Below are 27450 nucleotides of genomic sequence, written 5' to 3' on the forward strand. Positions count from 1 at the left end.
AGCAGACCCACTGGGTCCGGGATACCCGTAGATCCCAGGAAACATGGTAGCGCTCGAAATATCGTCGATGTTGCTGAATCCGTTGATACCAGCGTCGGTGAACCCACTGGAGGTAGCAGACTGGTTGACATAGGAGTACCCGTCCAGGGGAGTGGCAGTGAGCGTGCCAAGCGGAGCAAACCCACCGGGGCCGGGATACCCGTAGATCCCAGGAAACATGGTAGCGCCCGAAATATCGTTGACGTTACCGAATTCGTTGATACCAGCGTCGGTGAACGCAAGGTTTATGGGCGGGGAGCCAAGATAGTTAGACTGGGCAGGCAGTGTAGCGTTCAGACCGCTAGAAAGTCCACCGGAACCATCGAGGAACCGGAACACATCACCCGATCCGTTGTTGTAAGTGTCCGCATCACGAGCCGTGATAGCCTCGTCGAACGGGGCAGGGGTCTGTAGTACAAGGCTGCCAGTGGATACGGACGCAGACTCTGCGGTTCGGTGAACTTTCATGTGCCGTTTCAGCCCGTCCTTCCGTGGAAAAGGGCGCCCGGGGCCAGAAACATGTCGAGCGCATCCAAAGACCGGACACCAAAATTGCTGTGTCCGCTCGTGGATTGAGTTGATGTGACGCTGTCGGTCATGCTCGTGGGCGAAGGTCTTGTGGCACCCTTGCCAATTGCAAGGGAACTTCGTGGGCCTAGCGTCCTTCTCGATGCGGCTAGAGGACGTGTCATTGGTGTAACTGGTCCGAGAAGGAGCGGTGGCTTACCTGTGCCCTTGCTTAGGCAGGGGGAGCCGGGGAGATTGGGTGATGTGAGAAGAGGCATACCTGCTTGAGAGTTAAAAAAAAAACCAGATAATCCCTACCCCAATTCGGCCCTGCCATCAGTACAGGGTAGGGCTGGACACGAATATTCGACTATTCGTATTCGTACGAATATTCGTAGTCGAATACGAATAAAATTTAGAATTTCCGCTTACTAATATTCGTACGAATAATATTCGCATTATTCGTAATTATTCGTAATTATTCGTCTATCTCTGAAGCTATTTCCATGTATCTCGCATCGGAGAGATGGTCGACAGAGAGCTTTAAGCTGGGGTCACTTGGCTTGCTGAATCGTCAGGAGTGATCAATTCGACGCTATTGATATGCTTTGTATCTCTTAGAGCTCAAATCCTCCAGATCGTGTTCGGGTAAACAAAAGTCGCGACTGTTGGGCATTCATTCATTGGCTCGGCTTTTGCCGAATAAGTCTTGGCATTATTTACGAATATTCGCGAATAATACGAATAAAACGTCTCAAAACTTAGTCGAATACGAATAATCGTTCAAGAGGAAAAGTCGAATACGAATAGCCAAAATCCTTATTCGTGTCCAGCCCTAGTACAGGGCCGCTCTTGCTGGATGACGTGTCGCGAGGATGCCATTGGAGAATCTCGCTGGTGCCCTGAACAAGTAGGGCAATGGTTCGCTTGGTGGAATGATATGCCAGCACGAATAGTGATGGGGAAGGGAACCGTAGAATAAATAGCCAAGTCGTTTGACCGTGAAACGAGGGGGAGCAACTGCATTTATGTCAAATTACTCGAGAGAAATCTGTCCAGTTCCGGACAGTACACGCCCACCCTACTAATACCTTTTACTGTCCTGCTCCATCCACACACTACAACCTGCCATTTGCGGCCCTTTGCCAACAAAGATATCTTGCAACAAAGGTCACCTTCTGCCATGCAGACGAAGTCAACAAAACTCCCAGCGACCAGACTACTATATTCGTAGCACACGACTATACAAGTACGCCGGCGGTATCCCTCATCGGGGATATTCTCGCCTTCTGCATAGGTCTGCCCTTAGACCGAAACTAGAAACTTGGTATCCCGCGTCCAGATATGAGCCCTCGGCAAAACGATACCTCTGGCGCTCGCTACCTGAAATGTAGCCTCACCGGACTGCTCAAGTGTGACCAATGCTTAAAAACCTTTCCTACGAAGGGGAAATTCAGGTTCGAAAATATCGCCATTATCTCGAGAGGCACTCGCTAATTGCTTCCCAGCCGCCATTATAATAAACATACAAAACCCCATCGGTGCAACGACTGTGGGAGAGGATTTGGACTCAATGGTGATCTTAAGCGGCATGCCAAAATACATCAACTCGTCAACTTTCCCTTCCACTGCAATGTTTCCGGATGCCGGTTCAAAGGGGCTACGAGAAAGGATAATCTGCGAAGACACATTCGTGCCCGCCATAGACTTAATGAGTTCCACGGGGAAAAGATACAGCAAGAGGACATCGAACCACTTTGCAACCAGGCACAATTGGAGGTTAAGGAACTGATCGGCGACTCTACTGTGCCCGTAGCCGTGCAATCCGGGAACGATATAGTACTGCGCTCGCTTATCGATCTCGGGTTCGACCTTACGACAAGATTCGATCACGGCAGAACGGCACTTCACATTGCCGCAGTCAAAGGCAGTGATGTTGCCGTACGAATACTCCTTAATGCCCGGGCCAACACCGAAGCTAGAGACGATCTAGACAGAACCGCACTGCATGAAGCAGCATATCAAGGACATCATAACGTTGTGGATCTACTTCTGCAGGCAGGAGCAGGGATTCATCATAGGGATCACAGAGAGGACACCGCGCTCCATCTCTCTGCTGCCAGCGGTCATAGTCTTGTTACAAGGTCTCTTCTGCAGAAGGGAGCTAAACCAGATGCACAGTCACGGAGAGGAGAAACGGCACTATACCGAGCGATCCAGAATGGACACGAAGATGTTTCCAATCTACTGCTAGATCATGGGGCATCCCCCACAATTGTGTCAAATGCGTCGCGGGCGGCACTGTACTTTGCGTGCAAGGCCGGAAGCGAGAAATTACTTGAACGGCTGCTTCGAGAAACGCCGGATGGACCAAGCATGGCTCGCAAACAGAGGTTCCTCGTTCGTGCAGTCAGGCATGGCAATGAAGATGCGACAAGGGTGCTTCTCAAAGTAGGGGCGAATGTTAATTTGAAAGGACATCAAACCGGCTGTACTCCGCTCGAGTGGGCGGCGATGAGAGGAAATGAATCCATGATGCGACTGCTTCTTGAAAATGGACCAACCGTCAAAGGCCTCACCGGCGCACTTCAATGGGCCGTAGTACGGGGTAATGAGAAGGTGATACGTCCACTTCTCGAAAGCGGGGCAGACGTGAACGAGGCGGACAAATGGGGCAGGACAGCGCTTCATACCGCTTCTAATCGCGGCCATACAGACATCATCCGTTTACTTCTTACGAGCGGGGCTGACGCAAACCGAGCTGACAACGGGGGGCCAAACACCGCTCTACCAAGCTTCTAAAGACGGCTATACAGACATTGTCAGTTTACTCCTCGAGAGCGAGGCAGATGTTGTGCGATAATGGAGATTTCGCCAAGTCAGGTGATTTGTATAGGGATACAATGGGAAAGCACCGTGAGATACAAAGAAGAAGGCGTATAGATTTATCTTGATCCTAATGAGTGTATCAACTAGAGGGATATGTTGAAATTAGGTGAAATTACTTGCTTGATTATTCTAAGATGTAGAAGACGCTGGAAAGATTTGCGCCGAGGAATTCAACCAATCTCCGCATCGATGGACGAAACCGGGCCGAGTAGCAGGAAAAACTCCTGCTTATTATCGACGAGATCAGTATGCTGGGTGCGCGGACGCTGTATATAATGAACGAGCAACTGTACAGACTTCGAGGGTATACGGACGACTTTGGCGGCATCCCGATTATTATCTTCTGCGGGGATTTCCGGCAGTTCCGTCCGGTCCAAGAGCGGTCGATCCTTCTCCCTAGCCATGCTATTTCGTAGACCGACGATACATCCTTCCGAGCAGAGCAGAGGCACCAGCACGATAAAGCGCACGCGCTATAGAACAAGTTTACCATAGTCGTGATGCTCGACGAACAGGTCCGTGCGGCTGGAGACCCACGACTCCAGCAACTCCTTAGGCGGATCCGGCACGGCGTACAAGATCAGTCCGATATGGATTTTCTGAACGACACGTGCTACCAGGAAGGTCGACGCATCCCATGGGAGTCCGGCATAACGGTAATCACGCCGCTGAATCGGAACCGCTGGAATCTGAACCTCGAAGCTATGCTATCCTTCCAACGCCAAAGGCAAGGCGTACTTCGGATTTTCATGTCTGAGCATAAGTGGAAAGATGGCCAGCCTACGGAGGAGGAGGCCCTGATGCTGTTAAGTCAGGGGGACGACAGCGCCGTTCCCGTCCCAGCTATCTTCATGTTCGTCCCGGGGATGCCCATCGCCGTAAACCAAAACACCCACCAAGGCCTGAAGCTGGTCAATGGCGCCCGCTATACGGCATTAGACGTCGTCCTCGACCAGGCATTCCCCGGGCATCGCGTCAACGCCGATACCATACTCTACTTCGGGCCTCCGGCCGGGATCGTGCTGGCGACCGAGACGACGAGAGAGTGTAACTTCGTCGGCATGGCAGCCGGCACCATCCTCCTAACGCCCGTCAGCGTCAAAATTGACTGCCAGAGAAAGCGGCCGTAGCAGATGCACGACGTCAGCCGGCGAGGATTGCCGTGCGCAGCGGCGTTCGTATACACGGATTATAAGGTGCAAGGAAAGACGTTGGACCGAGTGGCGCTGGAACTTCGCGGCGCGAGGACGACGAACGTCGATGGCCAGGCCGTCCCCAGTCAATGCGATGCCTACGGCCTATACGTGCAACTGTCGCGCTGCCCATCGCTAGATGGGATTATGCTCCTGTCTCGAGCGCGGGAAAGAGACATTATCGGCAATCGAGTGCCCGATAACATAGTCGCCGCCGAGAATAGGCTAGAACGACTAAGCGAGGGGACGATTCGAGACGCAGAACGTTGGGACTGGTCATCAGAGGAGGGACAGACGGTATATTAAGGGGAAGCAAATGCGGCCTAGATATATTAAGTAAACCAGGCATTGGCTAGCGGAGCGCAAATAGAGCGAGGGACATTGAAAACCGACCCTTTGTAACATTGATCGCTTAACGATGGGGAGACCTCGCCTTCTGTTTTTCTCGCATCCCTCCTCTTTTTCTCGAGACTTTATGATCGGAGTCAGTTTCGGCGATCAGAGCCAAGTCTCGACGGTCGGAGTTAGTCTTAACGACCGGACTTAGTCAGGCGCAGAGTCAGAATCCGGCGGTGTCTGCCGACGCGAAGTGGACGCTGTGGAGCGTGTTGTAGTTTCATAGTTCGTTCCAATCATATCATACGGGCTAAAGCGGGCGGCGACGGCGATGTCGACGAAGGGAACGAAGGAATGAATGGATTCCTACTCCCTCCAGCCAATCGCTCTAGTCGATGTGGGAAACTTGCTGACTGATATATACATGTCTGGGCATGCCATTTGGATTGTCGACGAAGGTTGGGGTAGGAGGAGTACAAATCACGTGAAACTCACGTGAATATCATGTGATTTAAGGTCTAGTTAGAAGTTTGTTGTCTCCCCTCGTGCGACCAAAGACCTTACGGAACTTCGTTCCTCCAGGCATGCACGTATTCCAGACAACGTCACTACTAGGGCTGGACACGAATATTCGACTATTCGTATTCGTACGAATATTCGTAGTCGAATACGAATAATCGTTCAAGAGGAAAAGTCGAATACGAATAGCCAAAATCCTTATTCGTGTCCAGCCCTAGTCACTACGTGTCTACGTCCTTGACACTAGGGTTTGACAGCAAATCATGAAACTCGTCGCTAACTGCTTGCTCAGGACTCATCAAGATATGGGTGTATAATCCAGCTGCAATCCCCTTTAACAGGTTCGGATTCGTGCGCTTGGTCTCCGCTGTAACAAGGCAAGGCCTGACCTCTTCTGCTCCTCTCCAAGCTTGCTTAAAGGAATCAACTGGATAACAATTCTGCCAATAAAGATTGGGATAGCATGGAAGATAATGCTCTTCCCAAAACCAGTCTTAGCAGAGACAATAGTATCCCCATGGCGAAAAACAATTCGTCGAAGAGCCCGAACCTGGTTGATACGTGGGAGCCGACCACCCAGGAGTCGCTGCAAACCATGGAAAGTAAGATCATGCTGGTATTTGATGTTCTTTCGTATTAGACATGTCTTGACTAGATCTTGCAGTACCGAGCATAACTCTTTCTCTGGTGTCGTTGCAATTATGGATATCCGTTCTTCAGTTGTTTTCTCGATAGGAAGTGGTTGTACAGAGGCTGGATTCTGGTATGGGGAGGTTTCACGCTGATGAGAGCGGCCTTGCCGGCGCTTCACTCGCATGGAGGCAGATCTGGAGATTGAGCTTTCACATATAACGACACGACAAGTAGTTTTAAAACACTAGTTATAGATTGAACAGTTAGCAAATTGATATTTAAAAGCCATAGGACGGTTTAACAAACCCTTATCTATATTTCATCAACTTTTGGAGCCCGCGCAACTTTCTCGTATGATGTTATTCGCCATCTCGTCATTTTCACCAAATCTCACCATTCACGCGTCCATTCAGGTTTTGCAAGAGTTTCTCAGACGGTATCCAAGACAGTTGCAGTCAGCTGAGTGGCGTTCACGCTAAACATGGGGCTAATCTGGTTATGGTTTAGCTTAACCAGAGTCATGGCTTGGATACCGTCTGAGCCCAAGCTGAGATAAGCTGGAGCTGTATTTTGTCACGGAATATCTGTGGTTCTTGGCATTTCAGCACGGTTTCATTCCGTATTCGATTCTATCCCTAAGTTTCTTTTCTTTTTGGGAAAAGGATCACTATTGTAAATCATAATAGCTGCAGGAAGAGTCTGTTTTCGCAGGATTCCTGCTCTTCAATGTCAAGATCAACCTATCTGCGTTGTTTTGGCATCTAACGGTGTTTTCCCACTATATCGCTGTACCAATGACCTGATTAAGCGAAGCCGCTATTTATCTCACATATTTCAAGCTCCAGATATGTCTTGGCAAAGTGTTCATACTTCGAGTTTTGATCAAGCTCCAGATATGAACGCTTTGCATGTCCCACCTGCGAACATATACAGTCCCAAGCCAATCAAGCGCCTGGGCTCTTTGGGTCCATTCTTAGACTGTAGATCCGGCAAGCGCCTTGGGAGTGTTCGTGTTTGGTTGCGTCCAGGATCGTGGGACCAGGATCGTGGGAGAGGAGAGTATGTGTGCGAACAGGAGCATGGGGACAAGATCATGAGAACTGGATTGTGCGCACAGGGTCGTGAGAACTGGATGGTCGTGGGAACGTCGTGACCAGAGCCAAATTTCCGACCATCACCTCGAAGGCATCCGTGAGCGGTGCCAGTTTACAGAGCTCGAACAAGTTCGGAACGCAATTACACTCCTTTTCGGAGAGAAAAGCCTCCGTCTTAGGGATATTGGGGAGCGACTCATTGATATTATTGTAAGGGAGAGCGTCACGAAATTCCTTCCCTACAACAGCTCAATTATCATAGGCCCAGCTTTATTTGGCCGTATACCGCGTTGCGTGTCAGATATGCCGTTGCACGAAAGAGTGTCTTCATCGGCTCCTTAAATGTGTCCCGCATATTAAAGCCAGCTTTGAGGATACTGGAGTAGTTAGCGTTGAGCAGACACATCTGGAGGAGCTTATCCAGGAGTTCTCAGTTCATAGACTTGCGTTGCTCTCACATCCAGGATCTGCAAGCGGTAAGAGAGCAATTACTATTAAGCGTGCCTCACTCGGTGCATGTCTATTTATTAAAGAAGAAGTGTCGCATTACGCGGGGGTGATGATTAAGCAAGTTCGCTGCTTAAGCTCAGTTACTGTGTAGACACAACGCATGTTGATATTGACGATTCCCATTCTATCGAAGAGTGTCCTCTAGCTAGCTAAACCGTTGAAGATAGGCAAATACATAGGAGAAGAGTGAGCAGTCCTAAATAGGCTTAGCCTAGGGGTACGGTAATGGGCAGAGAATGGAATGTTAGGTGGCAGTAAAACCAACAGGGGCATCTTGCGACAGGAAGATCATCTGATTTAGCTTTATCCCGCACGTTTCGTGCCAGAAATAAAAACGACGTTGATCATCATGTCTACCCCTTGACAGGCAGTTCGAACAGCGTCCAACTGCGCTTGGGCGTTAGATCGCGAGTAGCCGCCCTCGCATATCAAGAAATGTCGAATCATATCCAACCCATCCACCCATTTCCATTCATCTACTGGTATGGGGATTTCTCCAACCTTGATATCGTCAAAACCTGTCTCCAGCATAAGGCCGTCCAGGCAATCGGCGTCACGAAGGTCGATGCCCAGCTGCCGCAGTAGGCAGGAGATCTCCGATTGGAAGGCTGATAGTATGTTGTTTCCGTCGGGAATTTCGGGAAAGAGGTTCGGGATCTCCAATTCAATCCGCCCACCTTGTGATAATCCGCTTAAAAGAGAACTCAAGTTAGCCGGGAAGCTTTGACGGAGGAGAAGTGACATACTTGTACATGTTCTATAGCGCGGCGCGCCAGCATTTCGGATAGAAGTTGCGCAAATGTATAACATCGTAGTGCTTAACCAGCTCGACTTCGGCATCGTCAAGACGGAACTCCAGATTTGTAGGCAGTTTGTCGTTAACAATGGGGACTATGTCAATAGCCTCGACGGTCGAATTAGGATTCGCTATAGCGACTTTTCCATGTCAGCTGCCGCTACGGAGGCTCCAGATGGACTGACTTACAATCTGTTGCCCAATTCGCTTCAGGTCCGGCTTCCATGTCAATGACCCTTAATCCCCCCGAGTTGGGGTATGGCCCAGCGAGGAACCGCATGTAGCTCTGTAATATACGGTGGCGGAGTGTGTCTAAGCGCCGGCTGCTGAGATTGGTGGGGAACGGATACCCGGTCTCTAGGAAGACCAAGCCACATGGGCCGTCATGCTCGGTGTACCCGATCAAATCGGCCTCAGTTGAAGTATCAAAGGAGTTGTACGATTGAAGCGTGGTGCCACCCATCGATTCCGGCCCTTCTGAGCACTCAGTGTGTGGGGTCGACTCGCTTGCTGAGCACTCAGTGTTTGCCGAAGGCATCCCACGGCACACCCAAGATAATCTCTGATCGGGATGATTTGGAAGAATTTCGCGAACCAGACGGCGAACCAGAAGGCGATCCAGAAGGCGATCCAGAGTTCTTGAAAGAGGAGGGCATATGGACAAAATGAAAACAATCTACGGACATGAGAAGTTAATCGAGCAACCGCGGGTTGAGGGAACCGTACCTGTATGTCTCTGGAAGGGAATTGACGACCGCCATATTCATCATAGAATAGAGAATCCGCAGTCCGCGAGAGATGTCGTGAGAGGAAGGCCACAGCACAGATCGCTGCTCCCGCTATAACTAAAAGATAACCAACCGAACGAATTGAGCGGACTGTTTGTAGATCATCGTGCTTGCGGCGCTGAACATATATGGCAAGATAGCAGACGACATCGACCAGAAGAGATAGAGTAGAGGCAACGACCATAGCCAGAGTCTTGCCAGTAATAGCGACGCTTACAAAGTCAGTGGGACTGTTAAACGATGGCCCAAAATGGGGTTCCAGTAGCAGTAGGTCCCTACGGCCCGAAGAGGAGGAAGCTGAGGAGGAAAGGCGGAAGAAGGCGGATACTGCACAAATAACGACTCGAGTATATAATTCCGCACGATAACGGCGATACGGTTACCTAAACACAGCTTTTCGCGGAGCCAGACTTTGACAGCGTCTGTCTCGCCCGGATAAGTCACTACCAGAGTCCACTATTCGTTCACCGGTTTCACGAATGCGGAGCGTTGTCCACTTGGAAAATGGGTTCTGAGAAGCTTAGTTGCGTTGGTAGCAAGCTCCCGAGCCCAGGGCTCGTCCGTCCCTATCTCTGAGGCCGGTGATGGCGACATCGCCGCTGCCAGAAAGAAGGGAGACACAAAAGAGATAACGAATTCCGAGATGTGGTATTATAGTAGGAGAGTGAATACCAAGAAAGGCATAAGAGGATACAAAGGATGAGAAGCAGAAGTCTGGTAGCTTTAACGAGGCGGTGAGGGTGCTGTGCGACCACGCGTTGGTGGGAGTGGATAGGTCCTCTAAAGGAAGCGTTGAGTCTCTGGACTACGGGATGCATAGCTGTGTGCATTCATGGACGGTTTATGTGGTCAACCAAGAATGGGATTCAGAGATGGCCGAGGTAGCTCTGGAGTGTGTAGGTAGACATGCATTATGTATAGATCTCAGGAGGCCTTCTATACCAGTATCTCCTCTCCAAATTCTTTACCTCCTCGTAAAAATCCGGATAGAGATAAGCCAGCCGCACCCTCTGAAATCCTATATCATGTGTACTCCTGCCCTCTATTACCGGATACCCATCATTAGCCTCGATGTCGTCCAGCTCATCCGGGTCATCGCCAGGCCAGTCAGCCTGTACCACATTTACGTATCCATCAACTGGATCGTTTTGCGCCAGAATATTGTCGATACTCTCTTTATCAACCTGAATAAAGTAGTCGTATTTCGGTCTGCTGAGAGCAAACAGAATTAAACTTTTCTCGTTCCTAAGTTGAGGTTCGGCGGCAATCGGCCCGCCGCCGGATCGCCAGGCAAGAAAATGTTTTCTTAGCTCTATGGTGCTTGCTTCATTGAAGCGCTCTCGATCAGACATAATAGGCCACTCCATAAACTTCATATGTTCCTCGTTCCCATGTACCTCTCGGATTGTCGATATTAGAGCCTCGTTAAAGATTTGAATAAATCGCTCCCATTTCACTTCCGAGTCGTACGTCGTTCTGTAGATACGCCAGCCCCATCGCTTTTGATTCTGGCCAAGGTACCACCACCGGATCTGTTCTAGTTTCCCAGCGGTAGTCCATAAGACTCCATATCTCTCCCGACAGAGCTTGTCTAGTTGAACTCCGTCGAGAGCGGTGATTGCATCGTCGGTTAATCCTAGGTCACCGACCGTAGACATGCGTCTAACAATTTCAGCTTCGTCGTCTATCCTGGTGTTCTGTCCGTAATTTTGGATAGGGGTAAAGCTTTGAGGTTTGTGAGGATAGAAAAAGGAGGCGACAAAAGATTGCTGGAGTTTGTGGGCGCTGCGGAGGCGGGCTCGGCTATTCATGTTCTAGGGCTGTCCGGCTATCTTGCGTAGAACTGGGGCCGTCAGGTGCTTCCCTTGGGGCGGTTGATTAATTGTATCTGTAACGAGCAGGAAGCCTCATAGACGAGCATATCTGGGATGACGGTTTTATTCGTGATATCGAATCTAAAGAAAGAAAGGAAAGAGAGAGAGAGATGGAGGCCTTATGTGGGGAACTGGGTAGGGTGACTAATTATACATGCAGTTCTCAAGCTAGGGAAGCTGGCCCGGAAACCAACTAGTGCATTCAGTGGATAATCATAAGTTACACACAATGATGATTAACAATATGTACATAGTCATGGTCGAAGCGTTATATCGATCCGAATAGAAAATATGCTGAGAGTTTGTTATTATGACTACGGATCGCAGGGCTCTGACTACTATGGTTTGAGGCATCAAGGGAATGAGGACAGCAATAGATCCAATACCCCGTAGTTGTCCTTCGTTCCTGTTACTAGCCTACTAATGGAGCAATCCTAGCGTGGTATATTTACAAGATCCAACTTCCAAATAGTCAAGTCCTTTTGCGTACAATCAACGATATAGCAAACTTTCCACCTCCTCCGCTATCGCCAACGAGCTCGTCAGCCCCGGACTCTCAATACCCAACAAGTTCACCCACCCCTCAAACCCCTCCTCCCTCTTGATATAAAAATCTAAGAACCCCTTCCCCTCCACCACCGACCCGGCCCTCCCCATCTTCGGCCGAATGCCCGCGTAATCGAGCGCGATCGCACCCTTGTCCACGCCCGGCAGATACGCTGAGATCTCCGCCAGCGCCGCCGCTAGATGCGCGTCTGAGACGCGATAGTCGGTGGGGTCGTCGACCCAGAGGACGTCGGGGCCGAAGCGGATGCGCCCGCCCATGTCGATGGTTAGATGCGTGCCCAGGCCGGCGATTCCGGGGCTGTGCGCCGGGTAGATCAGATGCGAGGGTTTCGGTCGCGAGGAGGAGTAGCTGTAGTATGAGCCTTTTGCATACGCGGGCGTGGTTTGGCGTTCGGGGGGGAGGAGAGTGTTGGAGAGGGGGATAGCGGACAGGCCGGCGGAGTTGATGAAGGTTTCGGTGGTGATCGTTGTGGTCTCGTTGCTGTCAGGCGATGAGACTTCGATTTGCCAACCTTTGGAGCCATGGTCGAGGGGAGTGACGCTTTCCACTTTCGATAAAAACGCCGTGGTCCCTCCCTTATCTTCGAAGTCACCCTGCAGGTACTGCATCAAGGAATGACTGTCAACAATCCCCGTCGTCGGACTCTCCAGAACGCCTGCTTCCGCGCGGACATCTGGCTCCCGACGTTTGGCCTCCTCCGCCGACACGAAATGCGTCGGGACGCCGATCTCTTTCGTGAATGCGTGCGTCTTCTCCAACTGCGCGAATTGTGCGTCATCTTGCGCAACGATCCATTTCCCGCAATTGCGGTAGGGGATGGAGTACTTCTCGCACAGCTCGTAGAGGAGGATCCTCCCGCGAACGCAGAGTTTGGTCTTCAAGGAATCCTTTCCATAGTACAGACCGGCGTGTATCACCTTGGATTGTCAGATGCGATCCAGCAAACACGGAAGAGGGCAACAAATGGGCTTATCCAACCTCCGAATTTCGACTGCTCGTCTCCGTCCCTACACCTCCATGCTTCTCAATCAAGATCGTATCGGCGCCTCTTGATTGTAGTTTGCGCGCGACAGCGAGACCAACCACTCCACCTGCGACGGTCGTCAGCGCACTGCCGTCAAGTCTCTGATATCAATGCATGCACACCTCCGATCACGGCATGTTGGAAATCCGCCGAAAGGGGGGCCCGGCTGGAAAACGGACGGAGTGGCGATCGAACGGTTCGAGCCACATGTCGGCCAAGAATTGAGGACATATCGATTCTACCGGCTGCATATAATGATTTTGACACCTATCATTGCTTCTCTATCGTGTAAGAAGGACGAATATTAACATTTGGCAGTTCTCAGAACGTCACCGCCTACCGCCAGGGTGGTGGAAGGCTGGGTGGGACATGGAGGTCGATCGGTGGGACCGTGGGAGAAAGCCGGCAGCTCCACTGTCTGATCGGGGTTCATCGGGTCTGTCTTGGGCAGGGCATTGCGGGGTCTAGTTGAAGGATGGTGCTGTGGACGAGAGTCAACCGCTCCAGGAACGCTGCTTTTGCTCTAATAGATGAGAACTGATGAGAATTCCTATGCGTGGCATTCCGCGTCTGGATGCAAAATTTACGATGGTTTAAGTTCCGATGGTTGCTCTCAAATGCTCTGGGATGCCTTCGCCTCAGACGATCGCAATCGAAGAGACTTGCTCGAGTTCAATGGACCCAGGACTCATCCAGCCCAAATTATGGGAATCCGTTACGTTTGAGGCACAGGTTTACGGCTTAAGAAGGGCGAAGTGGCACCGTAAGACTTGCTACCGAAAGAAAGTTGGAGCTATACACTCTGGGTATGTATTGAATATAAAATGAAAGCGCTCACAAGGAGCCGCTCAACTATTATCGTTGTTTTGACCAAGCATCGCAATTGCCGCCCGGTATGTGTTGGAATTGTACAGTGATCAGCCCAGGATACGAAAGGCTCGACCATCAGATACCCGTCTCTAATCGACCGCGAAGCGCACCGAACGCCCAACCCACCCCTATGATCCAAGAAATCCCATATGAAATCGAGAAAGCAACGCCAATCTCAGCAGCCCAGCCTATGAAAGGGGACCAATCCCAACGCCAACCCTCGTGGACCTCGTAGAAAAAACCGGACCAGTAGATCCAAGAGTCGCTTCAAACGTACGTGAACCCCACGATCCCTGGCCCCCGACTATCGAGCGTATCCATGCTCGCCCGCGGGCTAAACTCTCCATCCGCATCGGCCCCCGCGCTCTGCGGCGACCACATCGCGCTAACATGCTCCCTCTCCTGCGATATCCGCGCCGTCCCTTCCATCCCCGGAACGTATCGCCGCGTTTCTCCCCCGCCGACCCCCCTGTGCGATTCCGGTCTAGAAAATCCGTCGGCGACTGCGCCGCGCTCCCCCGCGTCATCTTCGCCGTACGCAGGCGGCTCGGTTTCCGAGTCGTAGTCGGAGGCGTCGGTGCGGTAGGGGGGGAGGGTGGTGTTGCGGGAGACGCCGGACAGGCCGGACCAGCCGGAGATGGAGCGGCCGGAGGAGGATCCGTCTGAGGAGGCACGGGAGCGGACGGGGGAGGAGGAGGTGATGGAGAGGGCGGGGGAGGGGATGGTAATGGGGCGAGGGCGGTGGGCGGAGGAGCGGTAGGGGTTGGACGAGGTGCCGTGATGAGCGGCTGGTGACATAAATGCGAGATGCGGAGAGATCTGATATGCGGTTTGATGGATGTGATGGGTGGCGGTGGAAGAGGTTCCCGTAGGTCCCGGGTTAAACCCACAAGATTGGCAGACATCGGTGCGAACCATGCTCGATACCACCTCGTGAGCGATCTGTAGTCCTCGGATTTCGTTTTGCATCTCCCGCTCGAGCACATTCTCTTGCTGGCGAACCAACTGTGTTTTTTCTTCGTAATTCATCGTGTCCATTGCTGGATTCTTGCTCGACCTTCGGGAAAAGCATTTGCGCCATTTCGACGGCTGTTGTGAGAGTGCGGCGGAATGGTATTCTCGTGCCGTGCGCGCCTCTTCTCGACGGGCGGCTCGTTCGGCACGTTGGCGGGGGGAGCAGCAGCAGCTGCGGAGGAGTCGGAAGATGAAAGCGAGAGTGACGATGGAAAGAAGGATGTGGAGGAGCGTGATGAAGGGATTGCGTTTGGTGGATGGTTCGGGGTTGCCGAGAACGTGGTAGCCATTGTGGGAGTGGGATGGAGTAGCGCCGGGGACCGCGCATTCGCACCCCTTCTCGCCCTCCATGTCAATTTTCTCCGGAGAGCAGTGGCATGGCGGTGGTGGCTGAATGCAGTTTGATTGGGACTCGAGGTCCGTCTGGGCAGCGGGATGATGCATCTTCACGACGCCCTCACCGGGTTCCTCGTTGAAATGCCACGAAGGGAGCTTGGTATACAGGACTTGAGCCGCGCCGTGAGCCTTCTGAAGGAAATAGTTGACGTAGCAACGGATGCTGTCGCAGTCCCTGAGCTCTTCTTCGGCAATTGGGGCGTCCGGCTTCCCTTGGAGTTCGATCCTTCGTCTCTTCTGTTCGATCAAGCGCTGCAGCAGGGAGAGCTCACGCTCAAGAACCTGAAGGTCTTGAAGATCACGATCTACAGCACTGTTGGAGTCGGAGGGAAGACGTAGGCGGGGTGGAGGAGAGATCCAGTCGCTTAGTGGATCGAGAGCGGTCGCCGACGCGGAGGTGAGGATGGGTTTGGGATCGAGTCTAAGCACCTGGGGTCGCTGGGTCTGGTTGAACGAAAGAGTAAATCCCGAGGACCCTTCAACGGCCTTCCCATTAAATCTATCAATAGCGACCGTGAGGAGCTGCGCAGACGGTGAGGGAGGTTGGTCGGCGGTGTCGGCCTCAGGGCTCAGGCAATAGAAGGCCCATGAAACGTCAAGATACACGACGTGCAGTTGTGAATGGACGGCGATGGGGACGGAACCTTGGCCGATACCAGTGAGGACCAGCGGGGAGGTGGAGACGTCCTCGACACCGGATGTGGCCAGCGAATGTCCGTTGAGGGTGATGTTAGAGTTCGAGCAGACTTGGTCTGAGGAGGAAACACGAAGGTCGAAGAACTAGACACCTTAGTTTGGGAACACATTGTACAAGGCGCAGTGGCAGGTCGGAATATCAACGGTGAGCTGCCGGTTGGATGGAACTGGCACAGCCGGGTAGGGAGGGATACATACAACCAATGGATCGTCTCCGTCGTTTCCACTGTTCTCTGGTTCTGGATCGTCTCTACACCACGGACACGGAACTGGAAATGCGACTTGTGCGATTGAACCGTCTGTAAAGCATGTTCAGTAAGATCGCGAATGTCTGTGGTGAGGATCCTCGGGGGGTGGTACCGTATTGGACAGAGGGGAAGAGTGGTGTGTCAGGGAGAGCAGACGGCGCGCATCCACTGCTCAGATCGTTCCCACGATCTTCCGGCGAAGCAATGCGCCGAATATGAGTCCTCTGAGCTGCCGAATCTACCCAGCTGTTAAGTGCAGCACCGGTTGCAACGGCAGACACACACACAAGACCGGCGAGCGTGACTCGCATGGTCAACTGCTACCTCACTCACGCATGCACCAGCAGCCGCGGGGCGGGAATCAAGCGAAGGAGACGGAAAAGAATGATCTAAGAATGCATGTTTGCGGGGGTTCCTGAGCACGCGATAAACGGACGTTTCTCCTCAGGTATCACGGCGACGAGGAGGTATGGGGCCGATAGCTTGAGACGCGAAGAAAAGGAAGAAGGTGGAGAGGTGAGGAATAGGCAACAGGATTCGAGAAGGGAAGAGTTCGGAGCTCTCAGTGAAGACCGAAGAGGGAAAGTCTCCTGGTCTCAAGTGGTCGGGTTGTCGTCAGCTCCATCAGATCACCATGCAGCGACTTGTCCGGTCAGACTTGTTTAGTGAGTGCTTCCCTCGTATTAATATTGGGGAAGCTAGAGGAATCCGAACAATTGGTTCCTCACTCAGGCTCTCAAACTGTCACACCATACGGAGTTAAGGACATGCAGACTTGCTTCCTGGATGCTGCTGCGCCTCCACCAAAATCCGCTTTCCCCGTGTCCTTTTCGGTTCCTGATCCATTCCGTTTGGGGAAAATATCCATGTTTAATGCCCGATGGACCTTGTCAGCACTAAATGCATGCGAGCGGACGAGACAGAATATAGATGTCCTAAAGAAGTGGTGCAATAAGATCTGGGGCAGCGAAGGATTTTATCTTGATTCTTGGTTCCTCCCTTGCAAACTATTAGAATCTAGAATCTCAAATCTGGATGGTGTCGAATGGTGAATTGGCATAGCTGATGCCTCAAGAAATACCCCGAAAGGCTGGAACATTGAATATTTCCGAATGGAGGACAAGCAGAATCGTCATCCGGATGGGCTGGTGCCTGGATGTCAAGTCGAGGGGGGAACTTATCATGGATGTCACTCCTAAACATATATCCATATGGCGTTCGTGGAGAGAATGGAAATGAGCATCAAGCGTACCGACAACTTAATCAACCCTGACTACAACTTCAAGATCATGCTTCGATAGCAATATTTAACCTCGTTCAATTCATCGGCTCGACGTTCAATCTCTTTGAAATATTCTTGATATTGGTTCTGGTACCTGTAGTACCTGCGACCCTATTTTCTTATATCATCTGATCGAGCACACCAAGCTACCGTGGTATATGATCATCAACATTGTGCTCCTCGCATCCAAGCAAGCCTCCCTTCTCTAAAAAAAAGCCATTAAGGAATCATTCGAAAGATGCGATATGCCGGGCCCAAGCCGTACGGATCTATATGCGCACCCTGAACCCCCAGAAAGCGGTCGCTTCGCGCAGTCGCTGGCGGAATGAACCGTAACAAAGATGGTAGAACAAGGACATGGCCGTTCCCAAAGGCAGTCGCTGCCAATATCGTATCGTGGGCCGTCGCTAGACGGCTTATCAAAAGCCGTCGACCTGAAATCCATCGGCGAACAAATGAAACCATGTCGCTGCGAGACAAGAGGCGAAAAACTGCGCGATGGTGCAACGGGACGTCATCGATGACGGGAGGAAACGTAAGGCGCTCAAAGGACAAAAAAAGTGGCTGGAAAGGGACAGCCATATGCAAAAAGACGGGACGCGGTTGGTGAAGTCTGTGGATGTGCTTTGAATCATGGGGATCACGAACCGGTCTTCGGGGTAACTCTGACATCCTGCCACGTCGGTGAGGTGGGGTATATCTCACAACATCACCTCAAAACATATCGCCGTGGTGATACTGCTGCTGCGGATGATTTCCCCACGACTTCCCCGGCTTCTTCCTCCTCCCCTCGAGAATCTGCTGCTTCAGCGCCGTCTGCGCCTGTCCCTCCACCGACGACGACCCATCCTCGCTGATCCCCGGCGTTGCCCCCTCGGAACTGCCTTCGTCCATCATCCCCACCGACCCCGCCCCGCCGAAGCTCCCCATGCTGAACCGCCGATAATCGTTCCCGGGCAACGGGGCTGCCGCACCCAGCTTCCGCGACACGGCGTGCGCGAACCCGCCGGAGGAGGCGTGCCGGTGCGCTCCCGAAAGGGAGGCTGCGGACGATGACCGCGGCATTTTGGCCACTTCGATTCGTTCGTTACTGTCGATGCGGGCGTGCTTCGCCTTGCGCGCCGAGCCGACGACGCCGGAGGGAGGCTCAGGTTGGAAGAGGAAGGAAGAGCGCTGACTGTGGATGGCGGGGTCATCGAGGTCGTCATCGTCATCGTCCGTGTCGCTGGAGGCGGCGAGCCAGGCATGGGATCCGGAGCCGAACCGGTGAGGATTGGTCGCGGTGCTGGAGTGCGAGTTGGTCGAGGCGTGGCTAGGGGAGGCGGGGGTGGGTTCGGTCTCGGTGCGGGCACGGCCGGATTCGTCGATGACTAGCCGTGTGCGAGGGCGAGGGCGGGGGTTCGATTCAGGGATGGAGGTCAATGCTGCTTGGGAGAGGTGTTTTAGAGGGGAGGGTTTGCGCGGGATGGAGGTGGTGTCAGGAGGCTGTCGGACGGTGCCGAAACGTTGCTCTTGCACGTGGGAGCGCTGGATACGGCGGAAGCCACTGTCGGTGTTGCTACGTTGCAGACCAGGACGAGCCATGAACTGCGAGGGATTGGACGACATGTTATGAGGGGCGCGAGAGTGCTGTTCCCGCGGCTTCCTGGCCGCCTCTCGATCCCGATTCGATTCGCGGGCTTGTTGTTCGTACGGCTGGCGGTTCTCCTGGATGGCACCCATCTGAACATAATGCGGTCTAAATCCCGGTGCATCTGAGGCGGTCGACGTACTGACCAACATGTGTGGATGCACACTAACAGGCGGTTGTTGGACGGGTTGGGCCACTGGCTGTGACGGCATGGCTTGCATCTGGTTGGGGGGCCACATGCCCTGCTGGTGTGCATGGTGGATGGGACTCGACTCTGGAAACGGTTGCTGCGGGATCTGGAAGACTGGACGTTCTCCAAACGGTTGCCATGAGGCCATGTCGGCACGTTGTGGACTGGCACCGAATGGGTCATCGCTCAGCAGCGACGGAGGCACCTCTACGCCATCGGACCGTACATTCTGATCCCAAAAATGCTGCGTGCCATAGGGAGGAGCCGATACTGGCCCAGGGGTTGGGAACTGGAACACATCGGGAGAGAACTGAAGAGGGTTGAACTGGAACGGGCTCTCGAATACGGATCCGCCTTGCGGGAAATTCGAATTAGGGGTCGTGATGTTTCGTTGTGCGCTGGCGGCATGCAATGGTGTGGCAGGCGGTACCATCTGGCCTCCTGGATCTCTCCGACGGGTGGATGAATCCCTTGTGGGTGGGGGCGTCTGAACCTGAAACGGGTTCATGTTAGACGGTCGAACTGCCTGGACTGCCGAGGACGGCCGTAGTTGATTCGACTGGGATACTGGGGATATAGGGAACGACGTATGATGCTGGTTCGTCAGATCAGGAGTCGAATACGGGTACTGAGAGGCCGACGAGTGGTGCACACTCGAACGCAAGTTGGCGGAGTGGGAATTAGGAGCATAGGGATTCACGGGAGCACCCTGCTGCTCTGCTATGGCGTTCTCCGGGCGTTGCCCAATCGCTGGCGTATTTCGTGCTTGCACATACGGGGTACCCAGGGCGTCCTGGAAATGCAGGGGAAAGCGTGCGGGCTTGGGGGTGTCGAAGGTTGAAGGGTCGAAGTTCGACTTCGGGGTGGACGATGGACTGGGTAATTGCCAATCTGAAAGCCTGACATCTGGTCAACTCTGGAAAGTCGCACGGAAAGTGGAAGTGCAAGGTGCAAAGTGCAAAGCAAAAAACAATTGTTTGACATGGCGGATATATCAGAAAGTTTGGGTGGTGCCAGGGTGGAGGGATGGTTTAGGCAAACGGAAATCGGATCACAGGCAGCCGACCCACTTGGAGTGAGACTGGACCTGAGAGGAACCAAGGGAATTGCATTCTCTCCCCTTGCATTGTTGAGCAAACCAAGGAAAGCATTCGAATGGTTCTAGAAGTCGGGTGGGAAATGGTTCAAGTGTTCATACCCGTAGAACTCTTGCTGTTCCGTGTTCATAGCAATGTATGTACCAACCGCTTTGACCGGACCCTACTCCCCCAAGTACCGCTGTTGTAGTCGGGATATGAACCACAAATTGGATGGCTGCAAGTCTGGAGGAGTTGTTTTATATCGTCGGTCGTCTGAGGGAATGTGTAATTCGGATTACAAGCTCGAAGTAAGGTCGAGAGTTTCGAAGGAAGGTCTGTCGATCGGTCTATGTACTTGAAGCGGTTGTCGCCGTGGAATGCTCTATGGCAAGTATCGGATAGGGAATGGAGTCCAGAGTTGAACAACCCGCTCATTTGCGAAAATGGCCACGCAATGAACAGAGTAGCGTCTAAAGCAAACTCAGGATCGACTCTGATTGGGACGGAAGTATCAATTAGCACAGCTGAACGCCTGAGGGGAACATCGAACACGAGGGCAAAGGAGGTGGTAAAGAGGGACTTGAGACGAGCCAGTCACGAGACTGTCCATCCAGTAGACATCGACGTACCGAAATAGGCCGCTGAGGCATAGATAGCGAGTCGCTTGGTCGGAGAGACGGTAAAGAAGACATCTTGGAAATTTTCAGGAGCTTAGAAGAGGAGAAGAGGGCCATGGTGGCATGGACAATTTTTGGGTACAAACATGAAGCCGGGGGGATGCCCGTACTACAGCGGTTCCTGGGACTGGATGGAGAGCCAGTACGGTAAGCGTTGGGTCTGACTTTACGGGAGTACAGTCAGGTAAGTTAAGTATGTGCGTCACAAACCAGCCTCAGGGATCGGGGGTTTAGTTAACTGAACAAAGTTTGTAACGTAGATGGATCTCCTAATGTTGGTAGCGTTCAACAATAGCTTGCTGAGGAGTAGGATAAATCAGAGCTCATCTGAACTTCAAGAGATATCCCCAGCCGTTCCTTCAGCTTGAGAATCAACCGACATTTCCAAGACTTGAAAATAAAGTCTCATCTCTCGAAGTAAGGGCAGCGTATGGTGCAGAAGGAGGAAGGTTGTATCAAAAGGCGATGGGCACACGACAGGATCCTCCAATCAGGGTGCGGATAGGGGAGAACAATCGTCCAAGCTAAGAAGAAACAAATCGACGCCTTGCTTCGCATGGCAAGAATCAGCCGGGGGTACCCCTCTATTGGTACAGGAACTACAGGTAGTGTATCAAGCTATTCGAACGGAAATCCAGTTTCGCTGACTGGGCAGTGGGCACAGATCGGAGATTCATACGGACGCAGGAGACGGGAAAAGATCGCTGCAATCCATGGGTTCCTGGAATTCCCCATCGAACGAGCCCGACGAGCCAGTGTAAGGCTGGAAGGTCTTGACTTCGACCGGGGGTTAGACACTAAAAGTTCGTATCATCAATCAAGGCCATCAGAATTCAGATGTGGTCATCCGTCATGCCTGTCCTTTCTCCTGAAGGCTGAACGCCATTGAGGGCTCTGCATTCCAGAGCTTGCAAGCCATGGTGAACCTGCGATCGGTTGGAAGGTGGCGAATTTGTGATAGGTTATCTGCTGGTTCTCCCTTCCCATACCCAGAGTGTCCAGCTCGGATGAACCAGAATTGCCTTGATACGGCCCGGAGTTTGTTTGAAGGATCCGTAGGGGCTAGATGGAATTGGGAAAGGTGAGGGGTTAGGCGATATAAACGGGCGCTTACCAGCCTATCAACCCCAACCCTTCGGTTTCGCTCTCGGCTGAGCATCTCGATCTCCTTGGAAGCTGTAACCAGACGCAATTGTCCTTTCCAATAGTCGAGCTCCTTATGAATGCCCCTTTCTATCCAATTCCAGGGCAGATATTTCACAGCTGCACGACACCTCAGCAAGCTACCGTAGCAACCAAGCTACCGTAGCAGGATGTCCCACCGTCGGAGCCGGAACAGAGCAAACCGTGGGGACGAAACAAATTTCTCTCCATGCCCCTCCGACCTAAGCTGCCAATGACATAGCATGGAACGATCGATTCTCGCCGGCAATTTTGAGGCCGGTTCTCTCCTGGATCAGAATTCAGACCTTCACATCGGTTGCCCTTCAGGCTTCAGTTGCACTATGTAAATTGCACAAGTTAGGGACGATCGGACGACAGCCGTGTGTCCTGGATAGATATGGAATCGGCGTCCGCGAAAGCGAGGAGTTCTGCCAAATATCCTTCTCGAACTCCGATGTCCTTCGTCTTCGGCCGCTAAAATAGATGACATCCTTCCACCGTTCGCAAACAAGCACCCCGAAGCACGGAGCGAAGAGAATTGTCTGCAGACAGCATGGCTCAAGAGTTAAGACCAGCCAGTAAACTAATATTAATATGTCCCGAGCTGTGGATATTTAATACTAGATCTACACTGAGAGCTCGGCTAGGGGCTAATTACTGGACATAAGTAAGCTCACTACCGCCTTATACATTATTACTCAGCAGAGATTGGCTTAACCCGGAACTCCGAGTACAAACTTTGTAACTTCGCGATTACAGATCACCCCTTCACTCCTAAAGTCCTAATTAGGTGCTTAATAGCCAAGACCCTTACTACTTACTCCGAACTCATTAATGTAATCTACTCAAGAAGTCATGGAGAAAATTAGATGCTCTCAATGCGACAAGTCCTTCAGCCAAAGTACGTAGTCGGCCACACCCTCCGGTCACCAGGATTGACACCAACTGTGCAGCGTCATCCCTTGTTCGACACATTAGAAACAAAAAATGCGAGAAAGGCTCAGTCGTCATTCGTCAGAAATCCTGTCAGAAATGCTCGGATTCGAAAACGAAATGCGATTTACGGAGACCAATATGCAGTCGTTGTTCACTAAGAAGCCTTACCTGCCAATACCCCAGGTCCGACGATACAAGCTCGAACAGCAACTCGGATTCCCGTGAAGTTGTCTTTTTTGATACCTCCACTAAAGCCACTCCTCTAGACCAATTTCTGGACAATCCTTCGCTATCTGCCAGTCCCCGAACTTTGACGCAAAGAGCAATAGACAACCACACATCTAATACGTTGTTTGATATTGTACACGGAACAATAGGCGACTTCGAAGATTTCTGTACCCCTTGGACAATCGGCCATTCAATTCCAGACCCCATTTTCCAGCCGGATCTCTCATTGATGCCGTCGATCACGACCAGGCCAGTTCTGGCGACGCACAGCATGCAAACCTTGTTTCGTTGTCTGCGAACATGGCCCCGTATGATAGCTAAGGGCATCTTGTCTCCGCCAATTATCCACGATACAGTGACACCAGAACGTCTTATGCCAACGGCTTTGGCCAGATGCTATACCTTGACCAAAATGTGGGATGGACAGTCTCCTGGAACAAGCTTCATGGTGCTGGAAGCAGTTAAAAATGAAATTCAAACCCTGGTCGATACAGTAAGGTGGCTCTATGTTTCCATGTCCGATTGTTCTGACCTGTATTAGTATCAAGCCCTAACGGAAGACAATCTCATTCCAGCCCTCCAAGCCCTCGTAATTTACACCATTATTTTGCTCTTTCCTTCCAAATCTCAACGCTCCGTCACATTGCTCCCCGAGTCCCTATTTCGTGATCTCAGGAACGTCGTCTACCACAGCGTCACTACTGGCCTCATCTTACCAGAAGAATCCACCCACGAGCGTCCAACCTGGTCGTCCTGGATCCATGTGTCATCCAAACGTCGTGCAATCTTCGCTTTGTATCTTATCCACTGGTCTTACTCGGTTTACCATTGCCTGCCGAGCTATGACTGTAAAGATTTGGGCATGATGCCCGCACCAGCGGCGGGGTATCTTTGGCATGCCAGAAACCAGGAGGAATGGGAAAAGCTCTACTTGAAATGGCTGGTGATGTGGGATGGGAAAGAATATATGCAGTGGGAGTACTTTACCATTCAGTCTGGGGTGGGTCTGGATGGACGAGCCCAGCTGTGGTTAGAGGACGCGGATGAATTTGGTATCATGTTCATGAGCATTGGTAAGGCAATTTCCTGGATATCATGACGGCTTGCGAACCAAAACTAATGCCGGTCGGTTGTAGTCAATGCGACTGATAGAGAACCCAGATTTGAAGCCGAGCATCTATCTTAAGGTATCACCGAACTCCTTAGCTCGAAACCATATCTACGTCTCATTCGTCTATCTCTCCGCATCGACAAGTTCAAGGTATTGCTCAAACACACCCTTCATCATTTCCTCAAATGTCGAAAACTTCCAGCCAAAAACCTGCTCGGTTTCTCGAGCATCGACCCTCCACGTCATAGTTGGCAACGTTCCACCCAACGGCATCTCTTCGCTTCCCACTCGGTCTGGAAAATACTTCTTAGCCACTTCATTCATGGAATCCCACACTATTCCCTCTGGTGACTCGGCACAAAGAGTATAATCAACATTCCCAGGAATCGACGGGTTGATGGCCTCGACTTGCGCTCTCGCTACATCGGTTAGATCGACTGGAACGCCAACCATGGAATCGGTTCGCTTTTCTCCGAGGATAGGGGACAGTCTCAACGCCCATTGATTCGTATGATTCCTCAGATCCGCTGTGCTCGATGCACGATCATCCGAGCCCATAACAACGCCAGGGAGCATTTGAATTGTCTCGAAGTGCGGTTTACGAGTCTCAACGAAGTCATGCACAGCGTTGCGGGCAAGTGCTTTTGAAGTCCAGTACGCTTCCATGGGAAGTGAGACTGAACGGCGTGGATTGAGATTGCGATCTTTGGCCGTATAAATCCGACCCTCAGGTTTGGCGAACCATTCAAAGGGAATTAGAGTGGTCATCGAGGATGTAATGATCAATCTCTTTATGGTAGGCACTTTGATCGCAGAATTGAGGAGAGAAGTAATCATTCCGACAGCTGGACTAATGATGTTGCGTTCATAGTCGTCGGCCTTTTCTGTTGAATTAGCATGTAGAAACAATCTCAAGGCAACCTCGAAAGTATTCGCTTACCGCTCTATCTAAAGGGCTAGCAATATGCAAAATAGCCATAACATCCACAAGGACATGGTCCAACGCGCCGTCCTTGGTCAAATCTGGCACGACCGCAAACTCCAGTCTGTCCGTATGTGGAACAATCTTGACATGAGTCTTCAATTTCTGAGCTTGCTCAGGTTTCCGTATGACTGCTCGCACGGTATGTCCAGCTTCGAGGGCTAACAGGAGTGTTTTGAACCCAATGAACCCCGTTGCTCCCGTGATCTACACATGGGTTAACTATGGCTGTATCAACGTAGTACGCCGTGAGACATACTAAAACTATTTCTTGCATATTTGAAATATCTGAAAGGTTGGTTTGGCTGGTTTTATTTGATGACAGTGAAAGATAAAGCAATTAACAATGCTGCTCAAAGTTGACTGGAGAGAGCATATAAATACTACCTAAGCTAGTTCTCGGGCTTTAGGGTTCAGCCCATAAAACCTGAATCCCGAAATACCTATCTTAGCATAATTGGACTCACCTAAGAGTCCGCCTCACGATGAGTAAGATTAATAAGCGCCATTTTAAATGAGATACAGATATTTGAAGGTCCTGAAGCATGATGCCGTGCATGGTGGTGGGAAAACCTATATATCCTCTCACCTTTGATTGAAGTTCATTGAGCATTCTAACCAAAATCATATTCGGCATTATAACTACCCTATTGTTCCTTTCATCTCCGGTCCCCAACACAAGCTCAGCAATGGGGAAATTAATGATATACGGTGCCACTGGCTACACCGGCCGCCTTGCGAGCGAACATGCAAAGAGCATCGGCCTTGACTTCATCCTCGCCGGCCGAACCACTCAGAAACTCCAAGACCTCGCCTACTCCCTCAGCCTCTCATACCAGACCTTTGATGTACATGACAGCGTTGCGCACGTCGATTCCGCCTTGAAAGATATCGAGGTCTTTCTCAACTGCGCCGGCCCGTTTCATCGCACGGCCAAGCCCCTCATGGAAGCCTGTATCCGCAATGGTGTGCACTATCTCGACATTGCTGCCGAACTGGAGAGTTACGAGCGTGCCGAGGAATTGGGTCAAGAGGCCAAAAAGGCGAAGGTCATGCTTATGCCCGGTTGTGGCGGCAGCGTCGCAATGCTCGGCTGCTTGGCTACGCATGTCCTGGAACAGATGGACTCCTCCGCCAGCAGCATCGATATCGCACTGCACGTCTCGGGTCAAATGTCGAGGGGGTCGGCCATCAGCGCCCAGGAGGGAGCCATGGTGACAGAACGTCAGGACATTGGTGGGAAGATGGTGCATCAGGATACTGCAAGCGAACAGGAGTTCGATTTCGGCGACGGCAGAGGACGTGTGATGTGCTTTCCGATCAAGTTGCCTGACCTGATAACAATATCGAAGGCCACAGGAGTTTCCGCTGTCCGCACATTTGCCCATGTATCTGGGGCTGCCTTCCCAACTGGAGATCTCATGGAGTTACCAAGTGGTCCAACTGCTGAGGAGCGAGAGGCAAATCCGTACCACGCTGCTGTCGACATCACGGCTGAGGATGAAACAGTCAGACACGCAGTCCTTCACACAGTGAATGGATACTCATTCACCTCGATTGCTTCCATTGAGGCTGCCGTGCAAGTACTGGCTGGTAAATTTCTTCCCGGGTTTCAGACGCCAGTGGAGGTATTTGGCAGTGGCTTTGTGGAGTGTATTAAAGGATCTACCATTGCAAATTGTTAGAAGGGAGCTTCAGACCAGCAGTCTCAATTTTTAGATAGATAGTCATACGCAAGAGGTCGAAATACCTTCCCAGCAAACAGAATCAAGCCTTATCTTAGCGTCATCGCGGTATCTCTTGGTCACGACCGGGTTTCGGAGACCAGAAGGCAGTACTCGACAGACATCTGGCGGTTGCGAAATGTGAGAGAACGCTTGGCGTTTTTTTGAGTGTGTGTGTGTCCCGCCCGCAATTCCACCAGAAAACGCGATATCGCCCATTTTATGACCACAACGCGCTGAATTCGGGGCTCAAATGTCTGAAATGTATATATTCCTAGAGAACTAATATAGTTTAAATTACTGACGCGATTTTAGCCAGCCTTTAGAGCTGCAGTATGACTACCATGGCGTAGAAGACACGAAACGCGCTCAATGCATTAGATATTTCCTCCTAGGTTGGTCACCACAAGCTATTGCAGCGGAAACTGGCCTAGGAGTTTCTACTATCTACCG

The 27450-nt window shown here is 51.7% G+C and overlaps 11 protein-coding genes across 11 annotated transcripts; 4 read left to right on the forward strand and 7 right to left on the reverse strand.

Annotated features, from left to right (window-relative positions):
* Positions 1 to 7: 7 nt before the first annotated feature.
* On the reverse strand, positions 8 to 507 carry P152DRAFT_474689 (uncharacterized protein; the record flags this gene model as incomplete). The annotated part of the gene is made up of 1 exon (XM_033681345.1): positions 8 to 507. A coding segment is annotated over one exon (500 nt), but the record flags the coding sequence as incomplete, so codon positions are not given.
* Positions 508 to 2439: 1932 nt separating this feature from the next.
* On the forward strand, positions 2440 to 2796 carry P152DRAFT_378480 (ankyrin repeat protein; the record flags this gene model as incomplete). The annotated part of the gene is made up of 1 exon (XM_033675672.1): positions 2440 to 2796. A coding segment is annotated over one exon (357 nt), but the record flags the coding sequence as incomplete, so codon positions are not given.
* Positions 2797 to 3581: 785 nt separating this feature from the next.
* On the forward strand, positions 3582 to 5072 carry P152DRAFT_459476 (uncharacterized protein). The gene is made up of 3 exons (XM_033679683.1): positions 3582 to 3806; positions 3915 to 4526; positions 4566 to 5072. The coding sequence occupies exons 1-3, from the start codon at positions 3684 to 3686 to the stop codon at positions 4932 to 4934; spliced, it is 1104 nt and encodes a 367-aa protein (XP_033533164.1). The 5' UTR covers positions 3582 to 3683; the 3' UTR covers positions 4935 to 5072.
* A 3405-nt stretch (positions 5073 to 8477) lies between these two features.
* P152DRAFT_474692 (uncharacterized protein) lies at positions 8478 to 8979 on the reverse strand (the record flags this gene model as incomplete). The annotated part of the gene is made up of 2 exons (XM_033681346.1): positions 8478 to 8656; positions 8706 to 8979. 2 exons carry the CDS (start codon positions 8977 to 8979, stop codon positions 8478 to 8480), a joined length of 453 nt encoding a protein of 150 aa, XP_033533165.1.
* An 872-nt stretch (positions 8980 to 9851) lies between these two features.
* P152DRAFT_59025 (uncharacterized protein) lies at positions 9852 to 11368 on the reverse strand. The gene has a single exon (XM_033683094.1). It carries the CDS (start codon positions 11113 to 11115, stop codon positions 10216 to 10218), a length of 900 nt encoding a protein of 299 aa, XP_033533166.1. The 5' UTR covers positions 11116 to 11368; the 3' UTR covers positions 9852 to 10215.
* A 105-nt stretch (positions 11369 to 11473) lies between these two features.
* P152DRAFT_459482 (L-2-hydroxyglutarate dehydrogenase mitochondrial precursor) lies at positions 11474 to 13117 on the reverse strand. The gene is made up of 3 exons (XM_033679684.1): positions 12893 to 13117; positions 12725 to 12837; positions 11474 to 12663 (listed from the first exon to the last, which is right to left on the reverse strand). Exons 1-3 carry the CDS (start codon positions 12999 to 13001, stop codon positions 11671 to 11673), a joined length of 1215 nt encoding a protein of 404 aa, XP_033533167.1. The 5' UTR covers positions 13002 to 13117; the 3' UTR covers positions 11474 to 11670.
* Positions 13118 to 13907: 790 nt separating this feature from the next.
* On the reverse strand, positions 13908 to 16305 carry P152DRAFT_474694 (uncharacterized protein; the record flags this gene model as incomplete). The annotated part of the gene is made up of 2 exons (XM_033681347.1): positions 13908 to 15830; positions 16237 to 16305. 2 exons carry the CDS (start codon positions 16303 to 16305, stop codon positions 13908 to 13910), a joined length of 1992 nt encoding a protein of 663 aa, XP_033533168.1.
* A 1685-nt stretch (positions 16306 to 17990) lies between these two features.
* P152DRAFT_450241 (uncharacterized protein) lies at positions 17991 to 20909 on the reverse strand (the record flags this gene model as incomplete). Its single annotated transcript, XM_033678158.1, has 4 exons — positions 17991 to 19995; positions 20295 to 20308; positions 20338 to 20754; positions 20805 to 20909. 4 exons carry the CDS (start codon positions 20907 to 20909, stop codon positions 17991 to 17993), a joined length of 2541 nt encoding a protein of 846 aa, XP_033533169.1.
* Positions 20910 to 22871: 1962 nt separating this feature from the next.
* Positions 22872 to 24279, forward strand: P152DRAFT_467154 (uncharacterized protein; the record flags this gene model as incomplete). Its single annotated transcript, XM_033680750.1, has 3 exons — positions 22872 to 22917; positions 23021 to 23673; positions 23722 to 24279. The coding sequence occupies 3 exons, from the start codon at positions 22872 to 22874 to the stop codon at positions 24277 to 24279; spliced, it is 1257 nt and encodes a 418-aa protein (XP_033533170.1).
* A 135-nt stretch (positions 24280 to 24414) lies between these two features.
* P152DRAFT_467156 (putative 3-beta hydroxysteroid dehydrogenase/isomerase) lies at positions 24415 to 25550 on the reverse strand (the record flags this gene model as incomplete). The annotated part of the gene is made up of 3 exons (XM_033680751.1): positions 24415 to 25170; positions 25232 to 25480; positions 25533 to 25550. The coding sequence occupies 3 exons, from the start codon at positions 25548 to 25550 to the stop codon at positions 24415 to 24417; spliced, it is 1023 nt and encodes a 340-aa protein (XP_033533171.1).
* A 354-nt stretch (positions 25551 to 25904) lies between these two features.
* Positions 25905 to 26958, forward strand: P152DRAFT_437997 (uncharacterized protein; the record flags this gene model as incomplete). The annotated part of the gene is made up of 1 exon (XM_033677596.1): positions 25905 to 26958. The coding sequence occupies exon 1, from the start codon at positions 25963 to 25965 to the stop codon at positions 26956 to 26958; it is 996 nt and encodes a 331-aa protein (XP_033533172.1). The 5' UTR covers positions 25905 to 25962.
* Positions 26959 to 27450: the final 492 nt, after the last annotated feature.

This window comes from Eremomyces bilateralis (assembly GCF_010015585.1).
Source record: "Eremomyces bilateralis CBS 781.70 unplaced genomic scaffold P152scaffold_13, whole genome shotgun sequence".
NCBI classification, from domain to species: domain Eukaryota; kingdom Fungi; phylum Ascomycota; class Dothideomycetes; order Eremomycetales; family Eremomycetaceae; genus Eremomyces; species Eremomyces bilateralis.

Excerpts from the sequence above, each read along its gene's own strand:
- P152DRAFT_459476 (XM_033679683.1), top strand. The coding sequence starts at position 3,684 with ATGCTGGGTGCGCGGACGCTGTATATAATGAACGAGCAACTGTACAGA. Across the intron at positions 3,807-3,914 it reads ATTTCCGGCAGTTCCGTCCG|AACAAGTTTACCATAGTCGT; the intron begins GTCCAAGAGCGG and ends CACGCGCTATAG. Across the intron at positions 4,527-4,565 it reads GCACCATCCTCCTAACGCCC|CAGATGCACGACGTCAGCCG; the intron begins GTCAGCGTCAAA and ends AAGCGGCCGTAG.
- P152DRAFT_459482 (XM_033679684.1), bottom strand. The coding sequence starts at position 13,001 with ATGTCCTCAATTCTTGGCCGACATGTGGCTCGAACCGTTCGATCGCCA. Across the intron at positions 12,838-12,892 it reads CCAACATGCCGTGATCGGAG|GTGGAGTGGTTGGTCTCGCT; the intron begins GTGTGCATGCAT and ends CGACCGTCGCAG. Across the intron at positions 12,664-12,724 it reads CGAGCAGTCGAAATTCGGAG|GTGATACACGCCGGTCTGTA; the intron begins GTTGGATAAGCC and ends TGACAATCCAAG.
- P152DRAFT_59025 (XM_033683094.1), bottom strand. The coding sequence starts at position 11,115 with ATGAATAGCCGAGCCCGCCTCCGCAGCGCCCACAAACTCCAGCAATCT.